Source organism: Phoxinus phoxinus (assembly GCF_949152265.1).
Source record: "Phoxinus phoxinus genome assembly, chromosome: 24".
Lineage (NCBI taxonomy): Eukaryota > Metazoa > Chordata > Actinopteri > Cypriniformes > Leuciscidae > Phoxinus > Phoxinus phoxinus.
Genome location: NC_136899.1, coordinates 8925819 through 8949453, shown reverse-complemented (window position 1 = coordinate 8949453; position 23635 = coordinate 8925819). Strand labels below are relative to the sequence as shown.

Below are 23635 nucleotides of genomic sequence, written 5' to 3'. Positions count from 1 at the left end.
CAGATTTGATCTGATGTATATCAGATTATTTTTTTTATTTTTTTTTAAGTTGACCAAAAGCAAGTATAAATTCTTTATTCCAATTATACTTCTTGAGAGATTGTTTACTGCAGTTAAAAAAAAAAAAAAAAAATGAAGGCAGATTTCCTGTATAGCTACATTATGCAGATTTCACACAAAAAATGGATACCTTCTGATGCAGGGAACAGGCAAGGCTTGTGATTCCTCAAGAAAATCCATTTTTAAGCCAGTAACTGTGTTTCAGAACATGATAACTGGTTTCTAGCTGGTTCAAGATGGTCATTAAGCTAGTCACTAGGTGGTATAAATTGGTCATTAACTGGTCCAAGATGGTAATAAGCTGGGCTTGCTCATCCATTGCTGGTTCTCTTTAGCTGATCCTATAGTTATTGGGGATGTGCAAGACTAGTCGACTAAACGATATATACTACTGCTGCTAGTTGCCATTGGAAATACTAGTTGTTTACATTTTTTTTTTTGTACATTTATGTTTTGCTTTATATTTTTTACACATTTATTTGAGGAAATCGGGTTTATAATATTGAGTTTGTACATATTGGTCATGTATTGCCTATTAATTAAGTTGATTGTAATAGATATGTCTATATTGACTAATTGAACAACAGTCAATAGTCATATTGTCAAAATACAGTCAATATAATTGTTGACAGTATGTGACCTATTTTTCAGCGGCATTCAGTGTGGAATTTGACTGTTTGATTCATAGATAAAGTAGCTTATTTTAAATGGATCACTTATACATATATTTTATGTTTTTTGACCATTTTCTTGTGGTTTCTAGGACTAGTCGACAAGCCGGTTACAACATTTCAGTTTAAATATTATAGAAAGTTGTGGTGTACATGTTGAAAGATGTTAGGTGATCCAAAGTGGTAATTAAGTAGTCCTAGCTAGTCATTAGGTACTTGGTCATAAACTGGTAATAGCTAGTTATTCTTCAAGTCTGTCATTAGCTACTAGTACAAGCTTGTACGTAGATCATCATGGACCAACAACAAACTGGTTATCAAGCTACTTTTCAAGCTGGTTTTTGGAACATTGCTAGTCAACCAGCGAATGACCACTTTAGACCGGCTAGAAACCAGCTACCATGTTCTAAAATACAACTTCCAGCTAACGCTGGATTTTCCTACAAGATCATTATTTTACCTATAAATAATACTGTACATGCATGAAGGGGAGTTTTCTTGAGAAGTTAAAGTGAAATCATCATGCAATATCAAAGCATCATGCATCATTTTCATCATGCATGTATATGATGACACTACACAACCAAACATGTCCCAACTAATCCACATGCTGTTCGTTACAATCAAGACATTTGTTTGAATAGTTCAACATTAAGGCTTTAAATAGTTTTAAAGATGATACACACACACAAAAACAACATATTGTGCATAGTGCATACTTTTAGTTCAGAGAGATCATGTGCTTCAGGCTGTTTACAGTTTGCCTAGTTGATCTGACGCTGGCTTTTACACAGTCATTACGCAAATTATCACTGCTATTTTCAACCCGCCTCTCTTATCCTTTACCGGTTAAACAGGCTCCTCTCTTGTCAATTCCCTGTACTCACCACATTGAAGCGTGTAATCTTGGACTCTGGCCTGGGCTCGTGTGAAGCCCCAATTTCGCGAGTCCCAGCCAATCACAGTCCCGTCCTCACATATCCTGTGCTCTCCTACATCGTCCCATATGCGGAAAAGGTAGAGCTCCACCGTAGCCGTTTTTACCTTAGGTGAGGCCTCATTTGGTTGGCAACCCAGCAGAAGACGCCCAGAAGGGGGAATTGCTCGGGCAATGGCGGTCCGCTGATATACTTCCGAGCTCCCACCTATTGTCAGGCTGAAGCTTTTCTTAAGGGCGTCCCACCGTAGACATATGTGGTACCACCGACGAGTGGTCAGCTGGACAGTGAACTGGTGTCGTACGCCCAACAGCCAGGCGTACAGGTTGTTTTCATCACCTTGCAGGGCCAGTTCATAGCGGGGTGCGGGGGCCGAGACATAGCTAAATGCAGTCCACACGCCTGGGGAAAGGACCTTTACGTCCACGCATACAGTCGTTTGAAAGAGCACAGGCATACGACCCTGCCCTTGGAAAGTCCAGTGGTCATCACATGCTTGCAGGACAGCCTTAGCATCCGACATAAAGAATCCATTTGCTTGGGAGAGAAAGAGAGAGAGAGAAAGAGATTTTGTAAATATGAGTAATTTTTATTTCATTTTATTGTTATTGGTATCAGGCCAATAAGTAAACAGGCTGATGTATTTAATACAACACTCTAAAAAATGCTGGGTTGTTTCAACCCAATTTTGGTTCAAATATGGACAAACCCAAACGTTGGGTTAAAAATGTAATTTAAAAATGTAACCCAACAGCTGGGTTTGTCCATATTTGACCCAAAATTGGGTTGAAACAACCCAGCATTTTTTTTAGAGTGAATCAATTATAAATTCTAGCCTACCTAATGTTAAATATAAATAAAATAAAATGTTTCTCTGAGCCACTGAGATTTTTTGGTAACACTACAATAAGGTTCATTAGTTAACATTAGTTAACTACATTAGTTAGCATGAACTAATAATGAACTGCACTTATACAGCATATTAATCTTTGTTAATGTTAATTTCAACATTTACTAATACTTTATTAAAATCCTGTTTACATCAATGCACTGTGAACAAACATGAACTAACAATAACAAACGTATTGCTCATGGTTAGTGCATGTTAATACATTAACTAATGTTAACAGTTAACTAATGAAACTTATTGTAAAGTGTTACCGATTTTTTTAATCCATTGCACACGTGCAGTTTCTAGTATACATGGTGTTTGGTGTCATTTTATCTTCTAATCAGAATCTGATTAAGATAAAATGACACAGATAAAATGACAGTATACTGGCCGATATTTTCAGTTATTGTATTCAAAATACTAGACGTATGAAATTAATGTGGGAAGAAATAAATACTCTGAGCCCTAAGTGAATTGTATTCAAAATATAAATAGCCTAATCATTGTTTTTTTTATGTTTGCCAAAATGTTCATTCGGTGGATCCCTAGAAAATAACAATATCCATAAGATAAAATTTAGATTTACAACCCGTTTTATTTAAAATAAATGCAGCTGAGGATAATAAGAGTTCTTGATGATATCGCTTGAAAAAAAAGACAAGTTATTACTTTTTGATTAAACAAGGTCTTCTTTGGAATAAAGGTGGAGTCATTTTACCATTGTACTGTTCGTAGGCAAAATCCAGTCATATAAATAGGCAATAGAGAATGGACCTTTTTTGGCTCCCAAATTTTCGCTGGAATTTTATCATGCACTACAAATTGTTCACATTAAGACCTGGAACATGTACCGTACTAAGAACGTAAATGGGGTCAATTGAATTTAACCTGGTTATTTTTTAAGAGAAGAATGACATTTGTCAAAGGCTGTATGGCCACTAACATTTATATAACCTATTAAGACTCTGCTGCAAATTTATAAAGACAATGTAACCTTTGGTCTTTTCAAGACATTGAAAATATTCCGCTCTGTTAAATCTTCACAAAACTTGCACACCTTCACATTAACTTTGAACTCTAAATCCCTCAGATCTGTCCAGTTTACTCATTACTTCCCCATGAGGCCTGTCAGTTTCACAATGTTTGTGTGACAAGCAAACAACCAGTTAAAACAGGCTGGCCCAGATTTGGCTTTAGCTCCACTGTGTCCTTTCAGTAACACTAACAGTCATATGCTGATTATGTGTGTGTGCGCATTCCATGAATACTAAAGGTGTGAGGTGCATCTGACTATGTCAAAATAATACTAGCTGTACTAACTGATATCTCTAAATGAGAATTTACTGGTGTGATGACGGGTACTAGGATGACGTCATCACTGCCAAAGTCATTACAAACTGTTTATGGGCTTATGTTTCTTTACATTTGTTATTTATGGTTGTGTGTTTGTTGACTATGGCATTAGGTCCCTTAGGTTCATTATTCTATAACATTAATTTATAATACGTTTAAGATATGCTGTTTGAGTTGATTGCAGATAGGTGCACATATCAGCGGTCATCACAACATGTTATGTCTACTATAGTTTTCCTTTGTTTTTCTCATTAACCACACAGAGACAAGTTTGTAGTTATACGTTTTGGTATTTATTATTTCAAATCTGTAGTTATTGCCACATGGCAAACTGTTACCCCACATGTTGTCTACTCACCATTTCCTGTTCCTGTGACTCCTCAAAGGAGGGGGCGGGACCACAGCTTTCCCTTTTCTTGTGTTGGGGCAAACCATCTCTAATAATAGGGAATGGGACTTAACCCTTGGTAATGTAGGCATGGGGAAATGCCTTATGGTGTTTACATGTAGTTTAAGTTGCTGAATGAGTTTATTTAAATTATTGTTGGAAGTTATTTTTGTAAGTTATTTTGCTACAAAGGTTTTTGTATTGATGCCCCTGCAGTTGGTACGGTCTTGAGTGTAATGAGCCTGTCCTAGGCTATATAAGACAGTCTAAACTGAACCTTGGGGGGTAAAGACGGGGTCATATTGCTGAATGTACTCCTGAAGATTATGCTGCCTGTAGCAATTTGTTTTTCCTTTGGTTGATACATCAAAGTTTGCACTGAGTTAAGTGTATATTTATTTTTGTTTAATTTTGTAATTTTTTATTTTTATTTTGAGACATCACTGTGAATATGTTCACCCCTTCTTGTCCACTGGCATTTAATAAAAATCCTCTTTGGATGATGTCTGAGTCCTGAGCCTATCTACCACCTCCCCTTGACCTTCACGGGACACGTTATGACAAATGGTGGCAGCGGTCTTGTCCAGTGCAGTAGAAGGCTTCAGTAAACGTCAAGATGCCACCCAAGAGGCAGACTAATCAGAAAACAGTGGAGGAAGTTGACGATAATGCTGAGTCAATGCCTGACCAGGAGGGTATGGTGTCAGGGGCCACATCTTCACAGATGGCAGACTCAACAGGGGAGAAAATGGATCAGCTCAGAAAGACTGTGGAGAGCTTCGTGCAGTCACAGCATGCCAGAGAGTCGCATCTGGAAAAGGAAGCACAGCGGCAAGAACACCGGTGGCGCACTCTTCAACATCAGTTCGGGCAGTTGCAGACGGAGGTACAGAGAGAGCGGCAAGAGCGACAAACATTGGGAGGTGTGGCAGCTCGAGCCTTTTCCCCTTTGACTTCCTTAGACAATACAGCCCTTCCCACTCGTGTACTTCACAGACGGCGGAGCAATGAAGGAGAGAGTCAAGAAACAGCACCACCTGTAACCACGCAGGGAGTTGCTCCACCGCAATGGATGGGCTGGCAAGGCCCAAAGATGTTACCTCTTCAAGAGGATGATGACATTGAGCATTATTTAACAACCTTCGAGAGGATTGCTCAAGCCTGTAGATGGCCAAGTGAAGATTGGGCGTTGCATCTAGTGCCATTGCTGTCAGGCAAGGCAAGAGCAGCTTATGTTGCCATGGATATTGTGGACACTTTTGAGTATGCTAGAGTGAAAGAAGCAATCTTGGATAAATTTGAGATTAATGCAGAGACCTACAGGCGTCGTTTTAGGGCAAAGGCTCTACGACAAGAGGAGACTCCTAAAGAGCTGCAGGCAAGATTGAAAGACCTGTATGACAAATGGATAACACCCAGACAGCGAACCAAGCAGGAAATCGGAGAAATGATTGTGCTGGAACAGTTTCTGGCAGTGATTAACCCTGAAATCAGAACCTGGATTTGTGAGCACAACCCCACCTCTTCGAGACAAGCAGCTGAGCTGGCTGAGACTTTCATTGCTGCTAGACGGTCAACTTATCAGCTGGGTCACAGTCATGGCGGCGCCTACAGTATGACGGGTAAGTCTGGGAGGGGGTTCGGCAGTGGTCAACCTTATAGCGGCACTAAAGGCTTTAGTTCACAGACTCCCCAATCCAAATTTTATCCCAAAAGTTATCCACAGTCCGAAGGTCAATACAAAGAGAAAGCAGTGCTTATATGTCATGGATGTGGCCAGGCAGGGCACAAGAAGGCAGAATGTACGTTACAAAGAGTTAGTAATGCACGTCTTTGTTATGTTCCCAGACCGTCTCAAATAGCAGTTGAAACGGGTCAGAATATTGACACAGTGGTTCCTGTGAAAATAGGCGGTAAGCAGTTTATGGCTTTGGTAGACACTGGAGCTAGTCAGACGCTGGTGAGAGAGGAGTGTGTTGGAGATCTACAGATGTCCAGTCAGGGTAAGCTGAGGGTACGTTGTGTTCATGGAGACGAGAGAGAGTATGCTACTGTTGATTTGAAGATGGAGGTTGAGGGTCAACCCTACCTGTTGACAGTAGGCATTGTGGACCAAGCCCCTTATGCAGTTATTTTGGGTAGGGATGTGCCAGTACTTGTTGATTTATTGCAAAGGCAGACTGGTGTAGCAGAGGTTAGAGCAGTTACAAGGGCAAAGGCAAGACAGACAGAAGAGCAGAAACAAACTCTTATTTTGTTACCTTTTGCAGAGGAGCCCAAAGCTAAAAGGTCCAGAAGGGAGAAAAGGCAGGGAAAAGTCAGGGGAACGGTTATTGTAGAGCAACTCCCAGAACCTGACGGGAACGACTTTTATGACATCCCTCAGGATATAGTTGATTTGCAGAAGAAGGACGTTACACTTGAAGGTCTATTTCAGAAGGCTGGTAGATCACATTCAGGAAATAGATTTCAAGACAAAGAATTGTTTGTGTTGAAGGATAACATGTTGTACCGACAAACAGATAGTGGTGATCAGTTAGTTGTTCCAAAGTCGGTGAGGGCTAAAGTATTGCATTTGGGCCATTCCATTCCTTGGTCGGGACACCTAGGGCAACAGAAAACGCTGGCAAGAATTTCAAGCAGATTTTATTGGCCCCGGTTGTACATGGATGTGATTGACTTTTGTAAGTCATGCCCAGAGTGTCAGTTATCAGCTCCTGTTAAGAAAGGTGATAGAGCACCTCTGGTCAGCCTACCCATAATTGATGTACCTTTCACGAGAGTAGCTATGGACATAGTGGGCCCTTTAGAGAGAAGTAGGTCAGGGAACCGGTACATTTTGGTCGTGTGCGATTATGCAACAAGGTATCCTGAAGCCTTTCCTCTTAAAAAGATTAAGACCAGGCAAATTGTGAATGCGCTTGTGCAATTGTTTTCACGGGTAGGGATACCTTCAGAAATCCTTACAGATCAAGGCACAAATTTCACTTCCAGACAGATAAGAGAAGTCTATTCACTGTTAGGTATACAGGCCATTAAGACCACTCCGTACCACCCCCAGACTGATGGCATGGTTGAACGGTTCAATCAAACTTTAAAGGCAATGCTTCGCAAGTTCGTATCTGAGACAGGCTCAGACTGGGATCAGTGGCTTCCATATCTCCTCTTTGCTTATAGAGAGGTTCCCCAGGCCTCAACAGGTTACTCTCCATTTGAATTGCTCTATGGTCGCCAGGTACGTGGACCGCTGGACATCCTGAAGGAGGCCTGGGAGGGAGGCAAAGCAAGGGAACAGGTGAATGTGGTTTCATATGTCTTGAGAATGAGAGAGAAAATGGACTCTATGGCAGAATTGGTCCATACCAATATGGCCAAGGCACAGCAACATCAGAAGTCATGGTATGACCAGTCATCCAGGAAAAGAACTTTGACCCCTGGCCAAAAAGTGTTACTACTCCTCCCAACGTCAGACAGTGGACTGCTCGCCAAGTGGCAGGGCCCTTATGAGATATTGAGGAAGATGGGTCCTGTCAATTACGAACTATACCTGCCTGAACGGCGGAAAAAGAAGCAAGTCTTTCACATCAACTTGCTGAAACCCTGGCAAGAAAGACTAGGGCCGCTATCAGACCAGCTGTTTGCACGGAAGATCGACGAGGAGGAAGAGTCCAAAGAGCAATATTTCCCTACAGCTGTGAATTCTCCTGTCTTCCCTGATTTGAGTCACCTGACATCAGAGCAGCAGGAAAACCTCCAATCACGGGTTCCAGAGGGCCTATTCAGTGATAGACCAGGCAGGACAGAGGTGATGCAGCATGACATCCACCTGCTATCACAGGGTCCAGTCCGACAGACTTGCTGTAGAGTTCCTGCAAGACTCATACCCGAATTAAAGAATGAAGTAAAGGTAATGCTGGAGATGGGGGTGATCGAGCCTTCCAGGAGTGAGTGGTGCAGCCCAGTCGTCTTGGTGCCGAAAAAGGATGGCACATTAAGATTTTGTGTAGATTTCTCCAAGATGAACGCTATTTCTGCCTTTGACCCTTACCCCATGCCAAGGGTTGACGAACTCATAGAGCGTTTGGGTAAAGCCAAATATTTGAGCACACTGGACTTATGTAAGGGTTATTGGCAGATTCCTTTGACTGACACTTCCAAGGAGCTAACTGCTTTCAGAGTCCCAAGTGGGCTCTATCATTTTAGGGTCATGCCGTTCGGCCTTCATGGGGCCGCAGCAACTTTCCAGAGGACTATGGACTATGTACTGAGAGGTACTGAGGACTTTGCAGCAGCCTACATTGACGATGTGGTTGTTTACAGCTCATCATGGGAGGACCATCTGGAGCACCTGTCAGCTGTATTTGCCAGAATTCATGATGCTGGGCTTGTGGTTAACGCCACTAAATGTCATTTGGCAAAGCCTGAAGTGTCTTATTTGGGATATGTGCTGGGGGGTGGGGTAATTAAACCTCAAGTGGACAAAGTGGAGGCGGTACGTTCTTGCCCACCTCCAACGACCAAAAAGCGGGTGAGGTCCTTTTTAGGTCTGGTGGGCTGGTACAGACGTTTCATTCCTAATTTTTCCACCCGAGCAGTTGTGCTCACTAATCTCACTCAGAAGGCCAGCCCCCAAAAGGTTGTGTGGACACCTGAGTGTGAAACAGCCTTTCAAGATCTTAAGGGCTGTTTGTGTCAGGGGCCAGTGTTGCAGAGCCCCAACTTTGACCTTCCTTTCACAGTGCAGACGGATGCATCGGGAGTAGGTCTAGGAGCTGTCCTGTTGCAAGGTGACAGTGAAAATCGAAGGCCGGTGCAGTATATTAGCCGGAAATTGTTCCCCCGTGAGGTCAGATATTCTACGGTGGAGAAGGAGGCACTGGCTATTAAGTGGGCATTGGATACTCTGAAGTATTATCTCATTGGTAAAGATTTTACCTTAGAGACTGATCATCGGGCCTTACAATGGCTCCACAGGATGAAAGACAGTAATGCTCGCATTACCCGCTGGTTCCTCTCCCTGCAACCTTTTAAATTTCAAGTGAAATACAGGGCTGGAGCTCAGAATGTTGTTGCGGACTTTCTGTCCCGTCACTATGATGAGTGACGGGCTTAAGGGGTGGGGTGTGTGATGACGGGTACTAGGATGACGTCATCACTGCCAAAGTCATTACAAACTGTTTATGGGCTTATGTTTCTTTACATTTGTTATTTATGGTTGTGTGTTTGTTGACTATGGCATTAGGTCCCTTAGGTTCATTATTCTATAACATTAATTTATAATACGTTTAAGATATGCTGTTTGAGTTGATTGCAGATAGGTGCACATATCAGCGGTCATCACAACATGTTATGTCTACTATAGTTTTCCTTTGTTTTTCTCATTAACCACACAGAGACAAGTTTGTAGTTATACGTTTTGGTATTTATTATTTCAAATCTGTAGTTATTGCCACATGGCAAACTGTTACCCCACATGTTGTCTACTCACCATTTCCTGTTCCTGTGACTCCTCAAAGGAGGGGGCGGGACCACAGCTTTCCCTTTTCTTGTGTTGGGGCAAACCATCTCTAATAATAGGGAATGGGACTTAACCCTTGGTAATGTAGGCATGGGGAAATGCCTTATGGTGTTTACATGTAGTTTAAGTTGCTGAATGAGTTTATTTAAATTATTGTTGGAAGTTATTTTTGTAAGTTATTTTGCTACAAAGGTTTTTGTATTGATGCCCCTGCAGTTGGTACGGTCTTGAGTGTAATGAGCCTGTCCTAGGCTATATAAGACAGTCTAAACTGAACCTTGGGGGGTAAAGACGGGGTCATATTGCTGAATGTACTCCTGAAGATTATGCTGCCTGTAGCAATTTGTTTTTCCTTTGGTTGATACATCAAAGTTTGCACTGAGTTAAGTGTATATTTATTTTTGTTTAATTTTGTAATTTTTTATTTTTATTTTGAGACATCACTGTGAATATGTTCACCCCTTCTTGTCCACTGGCATTTAATAAAAATCCTCTTTGGATGATGTCTGAGTCCTGAGCCTATCTACCACCTCCCCTTGACCTTCACGGGACACGTTATGACAACTGGATATGTAATTATAATAGATAGCGAACTACATTCTGTTCTATATATGTCTTAGGTCACATCTAAATTGTTTGTCTACTGTAAACTTTTTGTAAATCCTTATTTTCAGTGTTATTTCATCTACAAAAAAACTAAACGGATTATACTTAAAACCCTCACATTTTTGTTTTGATGTGTGTCAAATATGGTGTCTAACCTGTCCAGTCTTTAACACACTAATGCTGCAAGCATCTGTTATTATATTTTACAGCATCAGTGGTGGGGAATAGCTAGAGGTACTGACGCTACTAACTAAACAACATTTTTTCATTGTATAGAATAGTTAGTAGAGTTTTTGAATTTCTCAGAGTATTTATTTCTTCCCACATTAATTTCACACGTCTAGTACATGTATGTAGTTTTGTGTCATTAATACTTTGTGTATACCTTTTTCTTTATTTACCCCGAAAGAATGGAAGTAAAATGTGACAACATGCCCCATATCGTAGTATAGCAGAATAGTAATAGCAGATTTGTCTTATTGTACACTAAAAACTGAGATGAAAAATTAACTTCAGTACTTGCTATGGTGAAATAAATGTTCAGTGATATCTTCCAAAGATTTTTGGCGCAATTTGATGTTGTCACCCTAATTAACTCTAACACCCTAATTTCAGTGCCAGGAGAATATGGCTGTGAAGACTAAAGAATTACTGTTTAATGTTATTTTTTTGTATTATTTTTCTTTATTAATTTTAATAATAATTTGTATAAAGTATTTTGTGAAGTCAGAGAGCGTTGTACATGTGTGCTGAGGAGAGATATGGGATGATCTATATTTTGCAAAGAAGTATGTGTGCAATGCAACATACTGTATGTTTCACTGAGCAAAGGTATTCCAATGATGGTGTACAGTTGGCATATTCTTTATAAGGAAATGAATGTTCCCACTGATGCAAACCACAAATCTATATACTGAATGACAGTTTTCTTTGGAAAGTGTATTGTGCCATCCATGTGTAAGCATGAGGTTTTTGTAACAAGGAATTTGTAAGTCCCTCAGTGGTGTATAAGCTGAATCCTTACTGTACTATACCGGAGAGAGGGAGAGAAACACATACTGTACAGCTGGCATGAGGGGGTGTGAGGAAGGAGAGGGGAGACCATCTCTCCTGTAACCTTCCTCTTCTATGCCTGTTTCTCTCGTAAGTCTGACACATTAAATAATAAATAAGAGATCTCTTGGCAAAATAACTGGTGTCGCTTCCGTGATTCAACAATAACAGGGGAAAGCGTAATTTTCAAATCTACAGGCTGAATAACCATTATGAAGTAGCTTCACTAATTCAAAACGTTTGCTTGACAAGCAGTTTTTAGCTTGACAATCTAAAGTTGGATCTCCAACTCTGTCATCCATTTCTGACTAAACATTTTACAGCCTTTTTTCAATTTTTTCAGCCATTCTCTTTTTTTTTGATGTCTGCTTATCCAAGGTTCACAGTGTAACCGTGGAGGTTCTTCCCCATTTAGCACACTTCTGCACTATTCTATATCTTGTAGTATTAGCAGTGTATTCATGCAGTGAGTGCACTGCGGCTACCAGGATGATGTACGTTTTGAACCGAAAAAACTAAGTATGGAATGTTGCACTTTATTATAGCAGAAAGTGGAGCGACTAAACATACTAAAGCTATGCCATTGTGAGGGGTACAGAGAGCCAAGATAAATATGACATCAAATTCCATTCATGCATTTGAAACTTAATTTCCTTGAAACAGTAAATGTGTGTTTGTAATAAAAAAAATACCTTCAAAAGAACAGCATTTATTAAAAAATATATATAAATTTTGTAACATTTTTAGTGTCTTTACTGTCGCTTTTGATCATTTTAATGTGTCCTTGCTGAATAAAAATATGAATTTCTTAATCTTACTGACACCAAACCTTAAAAAGGAAGTGTATAGTGCATAATTTGAACAACAATTAGGCACTTTTCGCCTCTGCTCTGTGTTGTTTTGGTGGTTTCTCTAGAGGAATGAGGCGTAAAATGCTCTAAATCCTTTTGTCTTCACTGTGAACGCAATAATTAATGCATTATAGGACCATCCTGCTGTGGGCAACTGCTCTCCTTCAGCTAGACGCGAGTAAATTCTCCTGGTAATATTAGCGATCAGATTTCATAATGTGATTAAAATACGCTGCCCCCTAAAAATGTTGCGAGTTGGTCTTCTGCATTGATTGACTCTACTACACAGCTGACTCAGTACTTCCCGTTCACAGTTTACAGCCTCCTTCCATTCCTATTAATCGCTTTACTGCTTGAAGCGGTTTTATAGACCTGTACGGGAGTGCTGGCAGCAATTAAGCAAATGCTGTCTTAGGAGGATATTTGGACTTGATGCTCAGCCAATTTTTAGACTCATCTCTGTACTTTGCTCATGTATAAATACGAAAACAATACAAACAGCTGTTAACATTACCTGTCAAGATGAAATATAATAATCTTCATATCACCTTTTCCCAGTTTGCTCTCCCCTAAATAGCATTTTTTAAAAACTTTCGTAGACTCATAAGTCCTGTTTTTCTATGTGTTTTCTAACAAATAAAGATTGGTAATATTGCAGTAGCTATATTGTACTAACCTTGAGGCAGGAGTTGAACCCAAAGACAGAGAAGCCAGATAAAGTGATGTGCAGACTTCTTGAATCGTCCACTCAGGTGCTTGTTGTGCTTGTAAAGCATCCTTCAAAGAGAAACAAAAAAAATTTTTTTGTTCAAAGAAAGAAAGAAAGAAAGAAAGAAAGAAAGGAAAAAGTGTGTTCACCTAACACAATAACAGGGTGTAACTGAGTGAAGCTTATTATACTGCTAGAAAGCTCTTAGTGTGTCAGTGGGCATTGAAATTAAAATGACCCAGCTGTTTATGTTCTGAACTTACATGTATGTCGTTAAACCTGCCCTCGTAAATCTTTTATCAAAATAATAACAATTTATATATTAGGTTTTGGCATTTTATTTAGTTAAAGCTGTTTCACAGAAGTTCAATGATTTTCACAGACGTTCAATGATTTGACTTTTGTTGTGATATGTTTGACATGTTGACTTTTTAATGCTTTGTTTTTAACTTTGACAAGTTTCTAGTAATGTATAATCTATAAAAGCCGAATTTTTTTGTTTGTATATGGTCTGTGTATTCTATATTGATTTTTACATTTTTTTTTTTTACATCAGTATTTTAGGTTTATTCTTCATGAAAAAAGCAATGGCTGTATCTTCTGCATTGTAAAATGGGTAACAGATATATTATATTGTATATTTCTTTAAAGGTCAGTCACAAAAAGATATTCAGGTAATTAAATTATTGGTAATTAAAGGTGCACTCATGCCCGGTCCAAAATGGTACTTCGGGTAGAAGTTCGCAAAAGTCTGTGGTGATTCACATCTCTATAAAAGGGGATAAAAGCCCAACTTGATTTAAAGATAGAAAAGACAGGAAACGGTAAATGTCTGCGGCTGGTTTACAGTAACGAGACAGACTGAGATACTGAGAGTTATTGTATGGCTGTGTGGGGATGTTTGAATAAGACTGATGAAATGCTCCTGGTTTACTGTCTGGACAAAGCAGACATTACTATCTGTGTGCGAGAGGCAGTAATTCTGTCTAATGTAAAGTGGCAGTCAACTTTCAGCAGTCCCTTTCATCAAATCTGTCTGGCTGCTTATTCATTCAGCCACTCACACAATCTCTCTTTCTCATGTCCTCTACCTTCATTTTTTCTCTTTCTAAACATTAGCATTATAGTAGGCGTAATTTCCAATTTCCAGGTCTAATATACCTGGTTATGCATTAGCTTTCCCATTTACAGTATCTTAATGCAATTGCTCTGTTGCCGTATGCACACATGGAATTATTATGCACTTAGACATGGCTACTTTTGAATAGCCGTCAATGATTAAACATCTTTTTTGCTAACGGTATAGTTATGGCATACCAGCAGTGACCAAAAACTATGATTTTGGCTGTTTAAACTTGTTTCGACACAAACTGTGAATTCATTGAACATTTTGTGATACAATTCTATGCAGAAATCAGCTCAAAAAGGCAGAGGTTAAGAGGTTGTATACCGTGTGTTCATTTAGTAAGCACTTGCATTCAGTAATTGTGATAACATCACAACCTGAGCTCAATTAAAAAACGCATTTCTCAACATGAAAACAATAAACAGCTCAAGTGTTCCCACTCAGGATGTATAAAAGGGCCACAGATGAGGTAATTTACAGTGGAACAATGAAACTGAACAACAAAGTGGAGAGTTGATCAAAGTTCAAGTTATATAAATTTTTTATAATAATAAGTTTTTGCCTCAGTGTTTTTTTTTTTACACAAATATGTGGAATGTTGCAACATTTATTCTATTCATTGTTCATGAGTATCAGGATTTAGAGTTGTTAAAGTATTAATGTTTGCTGATTTGTGATGGCCAAATACACTAAATTGCACAGTCCTGGAAAACCTGGAAATATCAAGTAATTGTAAAATAGTGACTCACAGTGAGTCATGGTCGTTTCTAAGTTAAACATAAATTTGTCTGGATAAGATACAATCTAAAAAAATGTATAGACATGAGCTTCCTTGGAACTCACATGGTTGTTTTATGGAAATTCCAATTCATTTTAATTAAATGTGTTATTTATTTGCATAAATTTGTTATTCAACATAAAGAAACATCTCTTTGTTTAGACAAATAATAGAGAAGGGGAAACAATATGATCTATGCTGTTTTAATCGTGACGAATTTTGGTTATTGCAAGAGCTCTATGAAAAGCAATGCAAACGAGTCATTTTGAAAACCATAGTACAGATGTCATGTCTATTGTGGATCAGAAAAGGGCATTATTAATCAACAGGTTTAGACATTCTTTTATATTTTAAAATAGAAGTAAAGCAAATCAGATTAAGGACTCTGTTAGGCAAAGAAGTCAAATCAATACAGTGTGTTATTGTCATTTTTGGAATGCAAGCAGGTTGGACAGGATTTAAACGTGCTGATAATCTCCAGATATGTATTTGTTTCTTCAAAGGCAGTGGATAGAAAATCTGGCCCAGAATTTTGATAATTTCCTGTCAATCTTGGGGGTACAGAGAGCCAATATGACATCAAATTCCATTCATAGCTGAAAGAATATAGTCTGGATTGCTTCACACCTGTCCCATACCTCAGAAAACAACACACATCACATCTATCTGTCTAAACAAACTATTTGCCTGTCTGTCCAAAACAAAACAGTAGTGTGGTTGAACTGTATGTAGGCTATAACTGTAGGTTTATATAATGTCTAAAAGCCTAATAGTTGTCCATTGTCTCATTACCTGACCCAAAGTGACCCTGCACCATCAGCTAGCAGATCCATTGACCATTTGATATTTAAATGTATATTGATGTATAAGGGAAACTGTATATCTTAAATAATCTGACTACCATTTTCCAATTTCATTTAATTACCAAAATTGAACAATTGAACTATTCATTCATTTAGTAACCCAATTAATACGACTTTATAGGGGATAGTAAATATAAATATACAAAAAAAGCTAAACATTGTTTAAAATAATTTCAGACTGAGTAGCCTACTGACCAGAACCACTGAACCTGTCAATCAATCACAACACGCATGGCTTTCTACTTTACTTCTGAATGTATATTGTATTTCTTTTTGAGCGTAATTTATTAAATAGCATCTCTATTGCATCTGAAAATCTATCTATTAAATACATGAATTTGTTCTTGTCTGACTTGTGTGAGACAGCTGCCAGGATTTGTTCATGAAGTCTCGCGCTCACCTGGTATTGTCACGCGTGATGCGCCTCGAGACATCCTAAATTCGCGGCACTTTTCCCGCTCTTAACTCCATCCAACCCGATCCGAGTGAATCAAATCCCACTGTTGGTCGACTTGGGCTTCTGTTGTCGAGAATGATCACGAACAGGTAACAAACAAAAATAACAAAGCAACGCAGTTCCAAGTGTTCTCTTCAGTTAAAAAGACAGCTTCTGTGGTTGAAAAAAATGTTGTGACACTCCCATAACTGTGAGAACTTCATGCTTCCAAAAGAAGGATGACACCACGCCTTTCCCTATTCTATACTGAGTGACTTTTCAGTCAGCAACTACAATACTGAAGCTTTTCTATAGTTATGATGATATTGTCTGTCTTTTCTGTTATTATTAGCCTATCTTAAGTTGCTTGAGTAAAATATCTCATTATGAAATCAACAATTCTAGGTTGTTTTCAATTCCCTGATCAAATGAATTATGGCTATGAATGAAATTACTTGTATGAGATAAATAATGTGAGATGATTTTTCTGTTTTTAAAAAGCACTCTCATTGTCTTTTACCATGGTTACTTCAGAAAAGTGATCTGGTGGCAACTGGTTCTTCTTTTAGGCACAGCGGGGACCAGGATGTGGACTCAGACATTTCCTGGACCCTCGGCAGCCTGTCAGTGGAGGTAAAACATGACCATCTGTGCATGCCTTGTGTCGGCCCATCAGGGTACTTCTCACTCTTTCTCAAGGGTCAGACACCCTTGCTGGTTTCAGGATTCCTTGTTGCGAGCGATGCTAACGTCACACAGACAGCTCAAATATTCCATGACTTAGCTTTTGTCTTTGCATAGTGTGCCTTTCACCTGACTATGTGAAATGCGTCAGATGTAAAGACAGAAAGTAATTATCTTTTTAAGCAGGATACATTTTATTTTAAACAGGTAGTTCACCCAAAAAATATTATGTATTTGCTCCATGCTGTATACATTTATATATCAAAAGGAGATGTTATGCAGAATTTACAATGAAAGTGAATATGGACCAGGGTCTGTACAGCTCCAAATATGGCAAAATCTCGGTAGTCTGTATGACATTTATATCTGCATAAGTCCTGAGAAACCACATGACATTTTTTTTTCTTTTTTTTGTTGAAGAAAATAACCAAATTTGTTGCTGTGAAATTAGGTTAATGACACAATAGCCAATAGGTATGTTTAATTATTTTTATCAATCTGAATGAATCCAATACTATTTTAGATTCTGAAAGTTCTGTTTATGAACCCTAAACTTTGCAATTAGATACACACATTTTTTTTGCTCCATTGTATCGATTGAGGGGTTACGTGGAGGCTATTCAGTCCGATTGAGGCATCAATCTGATTACTAACAGATTATTTGGTTGCAATGTAGCTAATGAGACCAAGGAATGGTATATTCCTTATTATTATTATTATTCATTTAGCAGACGCTTTTATCCAAAGCAACTTACAATTGAGAAATACAAGTGATTAATCTAAAGATGCAATAAACACAAGAAGTGCTAATAATACAAAGTTTTAGACATCGCTCAGAATGGTATAAACTAGAATAGGTAGGGATTCAATTTTTAGTAAATTTGGAGTGCTGTCAAAACAGAGAACAACGACAAAAATCGGTGTTGCCTACATTGAGTTATCCTATTTTTAAATTTTGCACCCTATTGACTTGAATGGGGCAAATTTTAAACCTGCTTTTATTTCTCTTATCATCCTTGATGTGTCATACAAGTGCCCAGCCATGTTGAGTGATTCCTTCAGAGTGAACACGGTGAATCTGACTGCAGTAGATGTGAAAGATATGAATAAAAATTATGTTATTTCAGCCAGCGCAAATACCTGTATTTACATCCTATTTTCGGTCGAAGTCCAAAGTAGTCGATTGTCGAGTTCACGCGCATAGGTTTAGTTACCTGTGATCACGTGCGTGAACTCGACAATCGACTACTGTGGACTTAAAACAGGAACTAAATACAGGTCTGTGCGCTTGTTGAATTAACATCATTTTTATTCATATCTTTCACATCTAATGCAGTCAGATTCACCGTGTTCACTCTGAAGGAATCATCTAACATGGCTGGGCACTTGTAATGACACATCAAGGATGATAAGAGAAATAAAAGCAGGTTTAAAATTTGCCCCATTCAAGTCAATAGGGTGCAAATTTTAAAAATAGGATAACACGGTGTAGGCAACACCGATTTTTGTTGTTGTTCTTTGTATTGACAGCACTCCAAATTTACTAAAAATTGAGCTCAATGTTAAAATTGACCGGAGTTCTCCTTTAAGAATTGTGAGAGCAGGTGAGGAATTAGTGAAATAGATTATTTTTTTCCCCAGCTGGATGCAGTTAAGTGCTCACGGAAGAGATGTTTCTTGAAAATGGCTGTCTGGATAGGGTTGGGAAGGTCATTTCACCAGCAAGGAACAGTGAATGAAAACATCCTTGAGACTTTGTGCCTCTCTGTGATGGTACCACGAGCTGCTTACAGACCGGAGGCACCTTGAGGGCACATGTAGGCTAGAGTTAGAGAGAGAGTGTAGGTAGGAGGGTGCAGAGCCCATTGCTGTCCTGTAGGCAAACACCAATGTCTCGAAATTGATGCGAGACATATCCGGAAGCCAGTGCAGACAGATAAACAGCGGTGTGACGTGGGCTCTCTTGGGTTCCTTGAAGACCAGTTGAGTCACTGCATTGCAGGTCATGATTTGATTGCACATGTTGGAAGTCCAGCCAGAAGAGCATTGCTGTAGTCTAGCCTAAATTTCAAGGGCCTGGATGAAAAGTTGTGTTGCACGCTCAGTTAGGAAAGAGCCTGATCTTCCTAATGTTGTATGGCATCACACAACTAAATGAATGAAAATGAGGTTGAGTAAATGATTACAGAACTTTCATTTTTGGATGAACTACTCTTTAGATAAATATGACATTTTCATGTGAATAGAATGTGATGTGGGTTGGTTGAAAAACAGACCTTGAAAATGTAGGAAACATGGCGTTTATGTCTTTGTGGGTGAAAGTGACAGAGATAAATGATGTACAGAGGAGCACAGACCGGTTTAACATCTATTTCTCTCTTCCCCTCAACTCTCCACTGTGTAGTAGCTCACACACACACACAGACAAACAAAGAAACGTGTGAAAGTAGCCCTCACACTTACAGCGGATCACCTTTTCTATTTCACAGGGTGTGGATCCCCGGGGCCCCTTTATCTCTTTTTACCTCTTTCTTTTGTCAAGTTGTTCAATAAGCTTAGTATATTGTTAGTTGTGTAATAAGTTTACACTATTACATTTATTTGTATTGATTGATTCTGTTTATTGTTAATTTCTTTCTTTTTTATTTATGTATTTGTTCGCAGTTTGGTTTTATGTAATTGTTCTAGTTAGCTTTCATTTATTTTTATTTCAGTTTTTATTTGAGTAATTTTTCATTAATTGTATTATTTTGAATTTAGCTTAATAAAAGTTAATAAAAACAATAGCTTTAGTTAACTATAACAGAATTGCCTGGAAACAATTCATCTTGAATATTTAATATTATACTTCTTTTAAAAATTTCTAGGTTTAAATATAATGAATAAATAGTATGTAGGAAGTGAGATGTATCATCAACAGAAGTGTGCGTATTGAATAATGCCTTCCTTTTTATGACTTCCTCCTGATGGAGTTTAGCTTTTCAGCAGACTGCGTTTCCATGGTTACGGTACGGATCACGCCTGAGAAAATGCAGAAACATAAAGAGTAGTGATGCTCCTCTATTTTCTCGTAACTACCTGTCCATCCTCGCTTTTTTTAGCTTTCTTTTGAAAAATAAATGAGTTAATTTTGCATATACCGGTAACCACTTTTTAAAATACACCACGCTATGGGAATATATTGTTTCTCTTATCTGATGCATTTTGTTAGCTGTGGTTGCATAACGTGAGAATGGTATTGTGATGGAGAAAAACTGCCCTGCACAAAACAGTATTAGGTTACTTTGGTGAGGAGGCACGCCCTTCCAGATTGGTGTTCTCTTCTGTAATCTCTGCTCATGATCAGTGTCTGTGGGACTGATTAGATCCCACCCACTGCCAACTAGGATTTAAGTTTGGGAATGCCACAGCATCTGTGTGACTGCCAGTGGGGCTAGACAGAAGGAATTGTGTCATGTGAAATGCAACACTCTTTGTGTAATATTTGTCTCAAAGAATGGAAAACTCCCTTATCCGACCTCGTGCCTTTTTTGCACATACACTCACACAGTCATACTGCTGCTCATATGGCTCTTGTTGCTGTAGTAATGAACCCTTTACTTATGGTAATGACATAGTAGCAATTTTCACAGCTCTCTATGCTAAAGAAGTCCTCTGAGAATCTGAGCACTTTCAATTTGTAGAGGTTGTTGGTAATGTCACACTGTGTGAGTCGTTCCCAATTATGTCTGTGGATTCCTTTGGTTATACTATAACACTATTAACCCTCATATGAAAGTTTCACACAGCATTGTATTTCATGCTTAATGTCATGAACCAGTTAACAATGTCTACAAGTGGCCACTAGATGGCAGCATGCTGCAAAACTGAAAATAGAGCAGAACGATTGATTCGATTTACTGTTTAATAAGGAATAAGACAAATAAATGATGCGTCATCATTCATTTTTCATTTCAACCTCTTTATTTTTATTCTTCTGAAATTCATAGAAACATAAAAAAACAACAATCATCTCCAGAGGCATATAAGTCAGGTAGAATGCATGTACTCTAGGCTAAATTTGTGTGTGTGTGTGTGTGTGTGTGTGTGCAAGCCAGTGTGGGTGTACAGTAAATACTTTTCCCCATCATTCTTCCCACTGGCTTTGACATCTTCAAAGGGCCGTGTGCCAATACTGCTTCAGAGCAATCATATTTGGGCTGAGTAAAATAATGGAGGTGTTGTACAAACAAAATGAAAGGATGTAAGCCTGAGTGGATCTGTAAAGCAGAGGTATGTGAAGGACTGTGCATTGAATGTTCATATCCAGCCATTTTGACAGAGGCGGCAAATAAGAGATCGTAATGATCATGAACTTTTAAGCTTCATTTATAAAATGAAGATCATTTTAAGTCCATGGTATTTCTCTTAAAGGGTACACGCTTTCAAGTACATTCAAGTACATATACATAACTGGACCATTGTACTCACATAAAACCACACCGCTGATCCTACAAAATGAAGGCAGATAGATAGATAGATAGATAGATAGATATGGCGCTTTTCCACTGCATGGTACGGCTCGGTTCGGTTCGGTACGGTTCAACACGGCGTGGAGCGGTTCGGTTCGCTTTGCTTTTCCACTGCGTGGTACGACTCAACTCGGTACGGCACGGTTTGGTTTGCTTTAGCTCGGTTGCTTTTCCACTGCAGTTAGTACCGCTTCAAAGTGGGTGGGACTGATCGTTAAGTTGTATGTCTGGTGGTAGCCGTGTGCGGCTAAGAGCTGTGCTACTTCCGCTCCTCGGCAACCAACGAGAGGAACGTCTGCACCTCGTCCACTGACCACGATTCAGCCATTTCTTGTTTGATTTTTTTGAACTTTTTTTGTCAAGTAAAAACTCTAAAAACAGGTGCTACCGCGTTTGCTGTTGTCTGGCTATTTAAATATAGCGGGTTTAGTGTCTCGTGTAGCAAATATACAATGACGCTGAAGTGACGATTCTGTCTGACCAATCAGTGATCTGCAGTGTTTTCACGTCACGTTTAGTATCGGTACGGTACGCTTGGAACCTCAACAGAGGTGGTACCATTTAAAGCGAGCTGAAGCGAGCCGTACCGTACCGTACCATGCAGTGGAAATGCGCCATAAGAGAGCCGTACCGAACCGAGCCGTACCGTACCATGCAGTGGAAAAGCGCCAAAGCGTGCTGTGCCGTACCGAACCGTACCGTACCATGCAGTGGAAAAGCGCCAATAGATAGATAGATAGATAGATAGATAGATAGATAGATAGATAGATAGATAGATAGATAGATAGATAGATAGATAGATATTTTGGAAAATGAAAACACATTTTTTTGTCTTAATTTTGTTCTTGGGTCTTAATTTACTTAACCAAAATCACAATACATAATTAAGATAAAACTAATATTTGCCAAAGAAATAAATTGAATGCAAGGTTTATTCTCTGAAAACAAGCCTTATTGTTTTATGCAGTTTTGATAAACAAAAGTAATGATTAAAAATAAATGATTCAGTATAGGGCCTGTCAACAAAGTGCTGAACAAACATGATGTATTTGATGTATTTCAGTGCTTTTCAGAGACCAGTAAGTTTTATTTACAGTGCTGTTCTGAGATCAGTCAGAGCTGAGTGCTCCACTGAGATCAACAGCATGCTGAGATCAGTGGAAGCTGCAGTTGGGTTGCTGGTCTGAGATCACTCAGAGATCTTAGAACACTTTAATTAAATTGTTGAGAGAATCATTCAGAGCACTATACTTGGATTAGTCTGAGAGAGTATTGAATACTGACTACTGCACTGAGATCAGTAAAATCAGCTGTGAGAGGCTCTAGCACTGAAAATATATAGGGGCAGATTAAATTAGCCATAGGTGTGTGTGTGTATGTATGTCTCATCCAAATGCTTGTGGGCTGTGCAGAGATTCAGAAGTACTACTTAGGAGGAGAATGGAGTAGGTGAGGACCGGTGGTGAAGTAGGTAGGGAATGGCCCAAAAAACTATTTTACTGCCGCCACATTAAGTTTGAGTGCAAATGTGTCCAATCATGTACACGTCTAACTGTTTTTTTCCCTTTTCTTGTCCTTTATATGATTATCTGGTGCATGCTATGCATTCAGCAACATTTCACAAGTGGCAACATAACCTTTCTATTCTGCCACAGACATCATAAATGTCATTGTCATAGCCAACGTGGGTGTTTGAGAAAGAGAGACTTGAAAAAATAAAAAACAATATGCCCCCCAGCTGCACTAAAGCTAAAGGGGATGCTGTTTTACCTCATGATTGATTTGACATCAGTTGCTTTTGGGGCCAAAGAGAATTTGAAAAGTAAGTGGATTTGATTGGCCAGATGCTCCTTTCCTATGCTCTCTTTATGCCCCAGGTCTCTCTATATCTCTTTTTTTGAAGCCTCTCATACACAGAGGGCAAATAGGGTGAAAATGAAGGGACTCATGCATATTGATGAAGAGCGTTGTCTGTGACAAGGTGATTTTCAGCATTTTTAGAGGCAAACAAAATAAGCAAGGAGCAGCAGGGATAAATCCTTCATAGATTATACTCCCACTGCAGTGCAACTTAATTGGTAACCATTGCCCTTATTGAACTTAGGGGGTAGGACATTATACAGACACTATGCAACTAAACTGTGCCCAGAGTTACCATGGAAGCAATGCACTGCATACTAACCTGTCAACAGTCTTTC

General features: G+C 39.0%; 1 protein-coding gene across 1 annotated transcript in view; it reads right to left on the bottom strand.

Annotated features, from left to right (window-relative positions):
• Positions 1-16438, bottom strand: part of LOC306992687 (uncharacterized protein) — a gene marked incomplete at its 3' end in the record, with an annotated part of 29521 nt that extends 13083 nt beyond the window's left edge. The window contains exons 1-3 of the mRNA XM_079601817.1: positions 16207-16438; positions 13007-13107; positions 1619-2206 (exon numbers count right to left, since the gene is read on the bottom strand). Of these exons, the coding sequence (XP_079457943.1) occupies positions 1619-2206; positions 13007-13106 (688 nt within the window). The 5' untranslated portion in view covers position 13107; positions 16207-16438. The remainder of the gene's footprint in view (positions 1-1618; positions 2207-13006; positions 13108-16206) is intronic.
• Positions 16439-23635: the final 7197 nt, after the last annotated feature.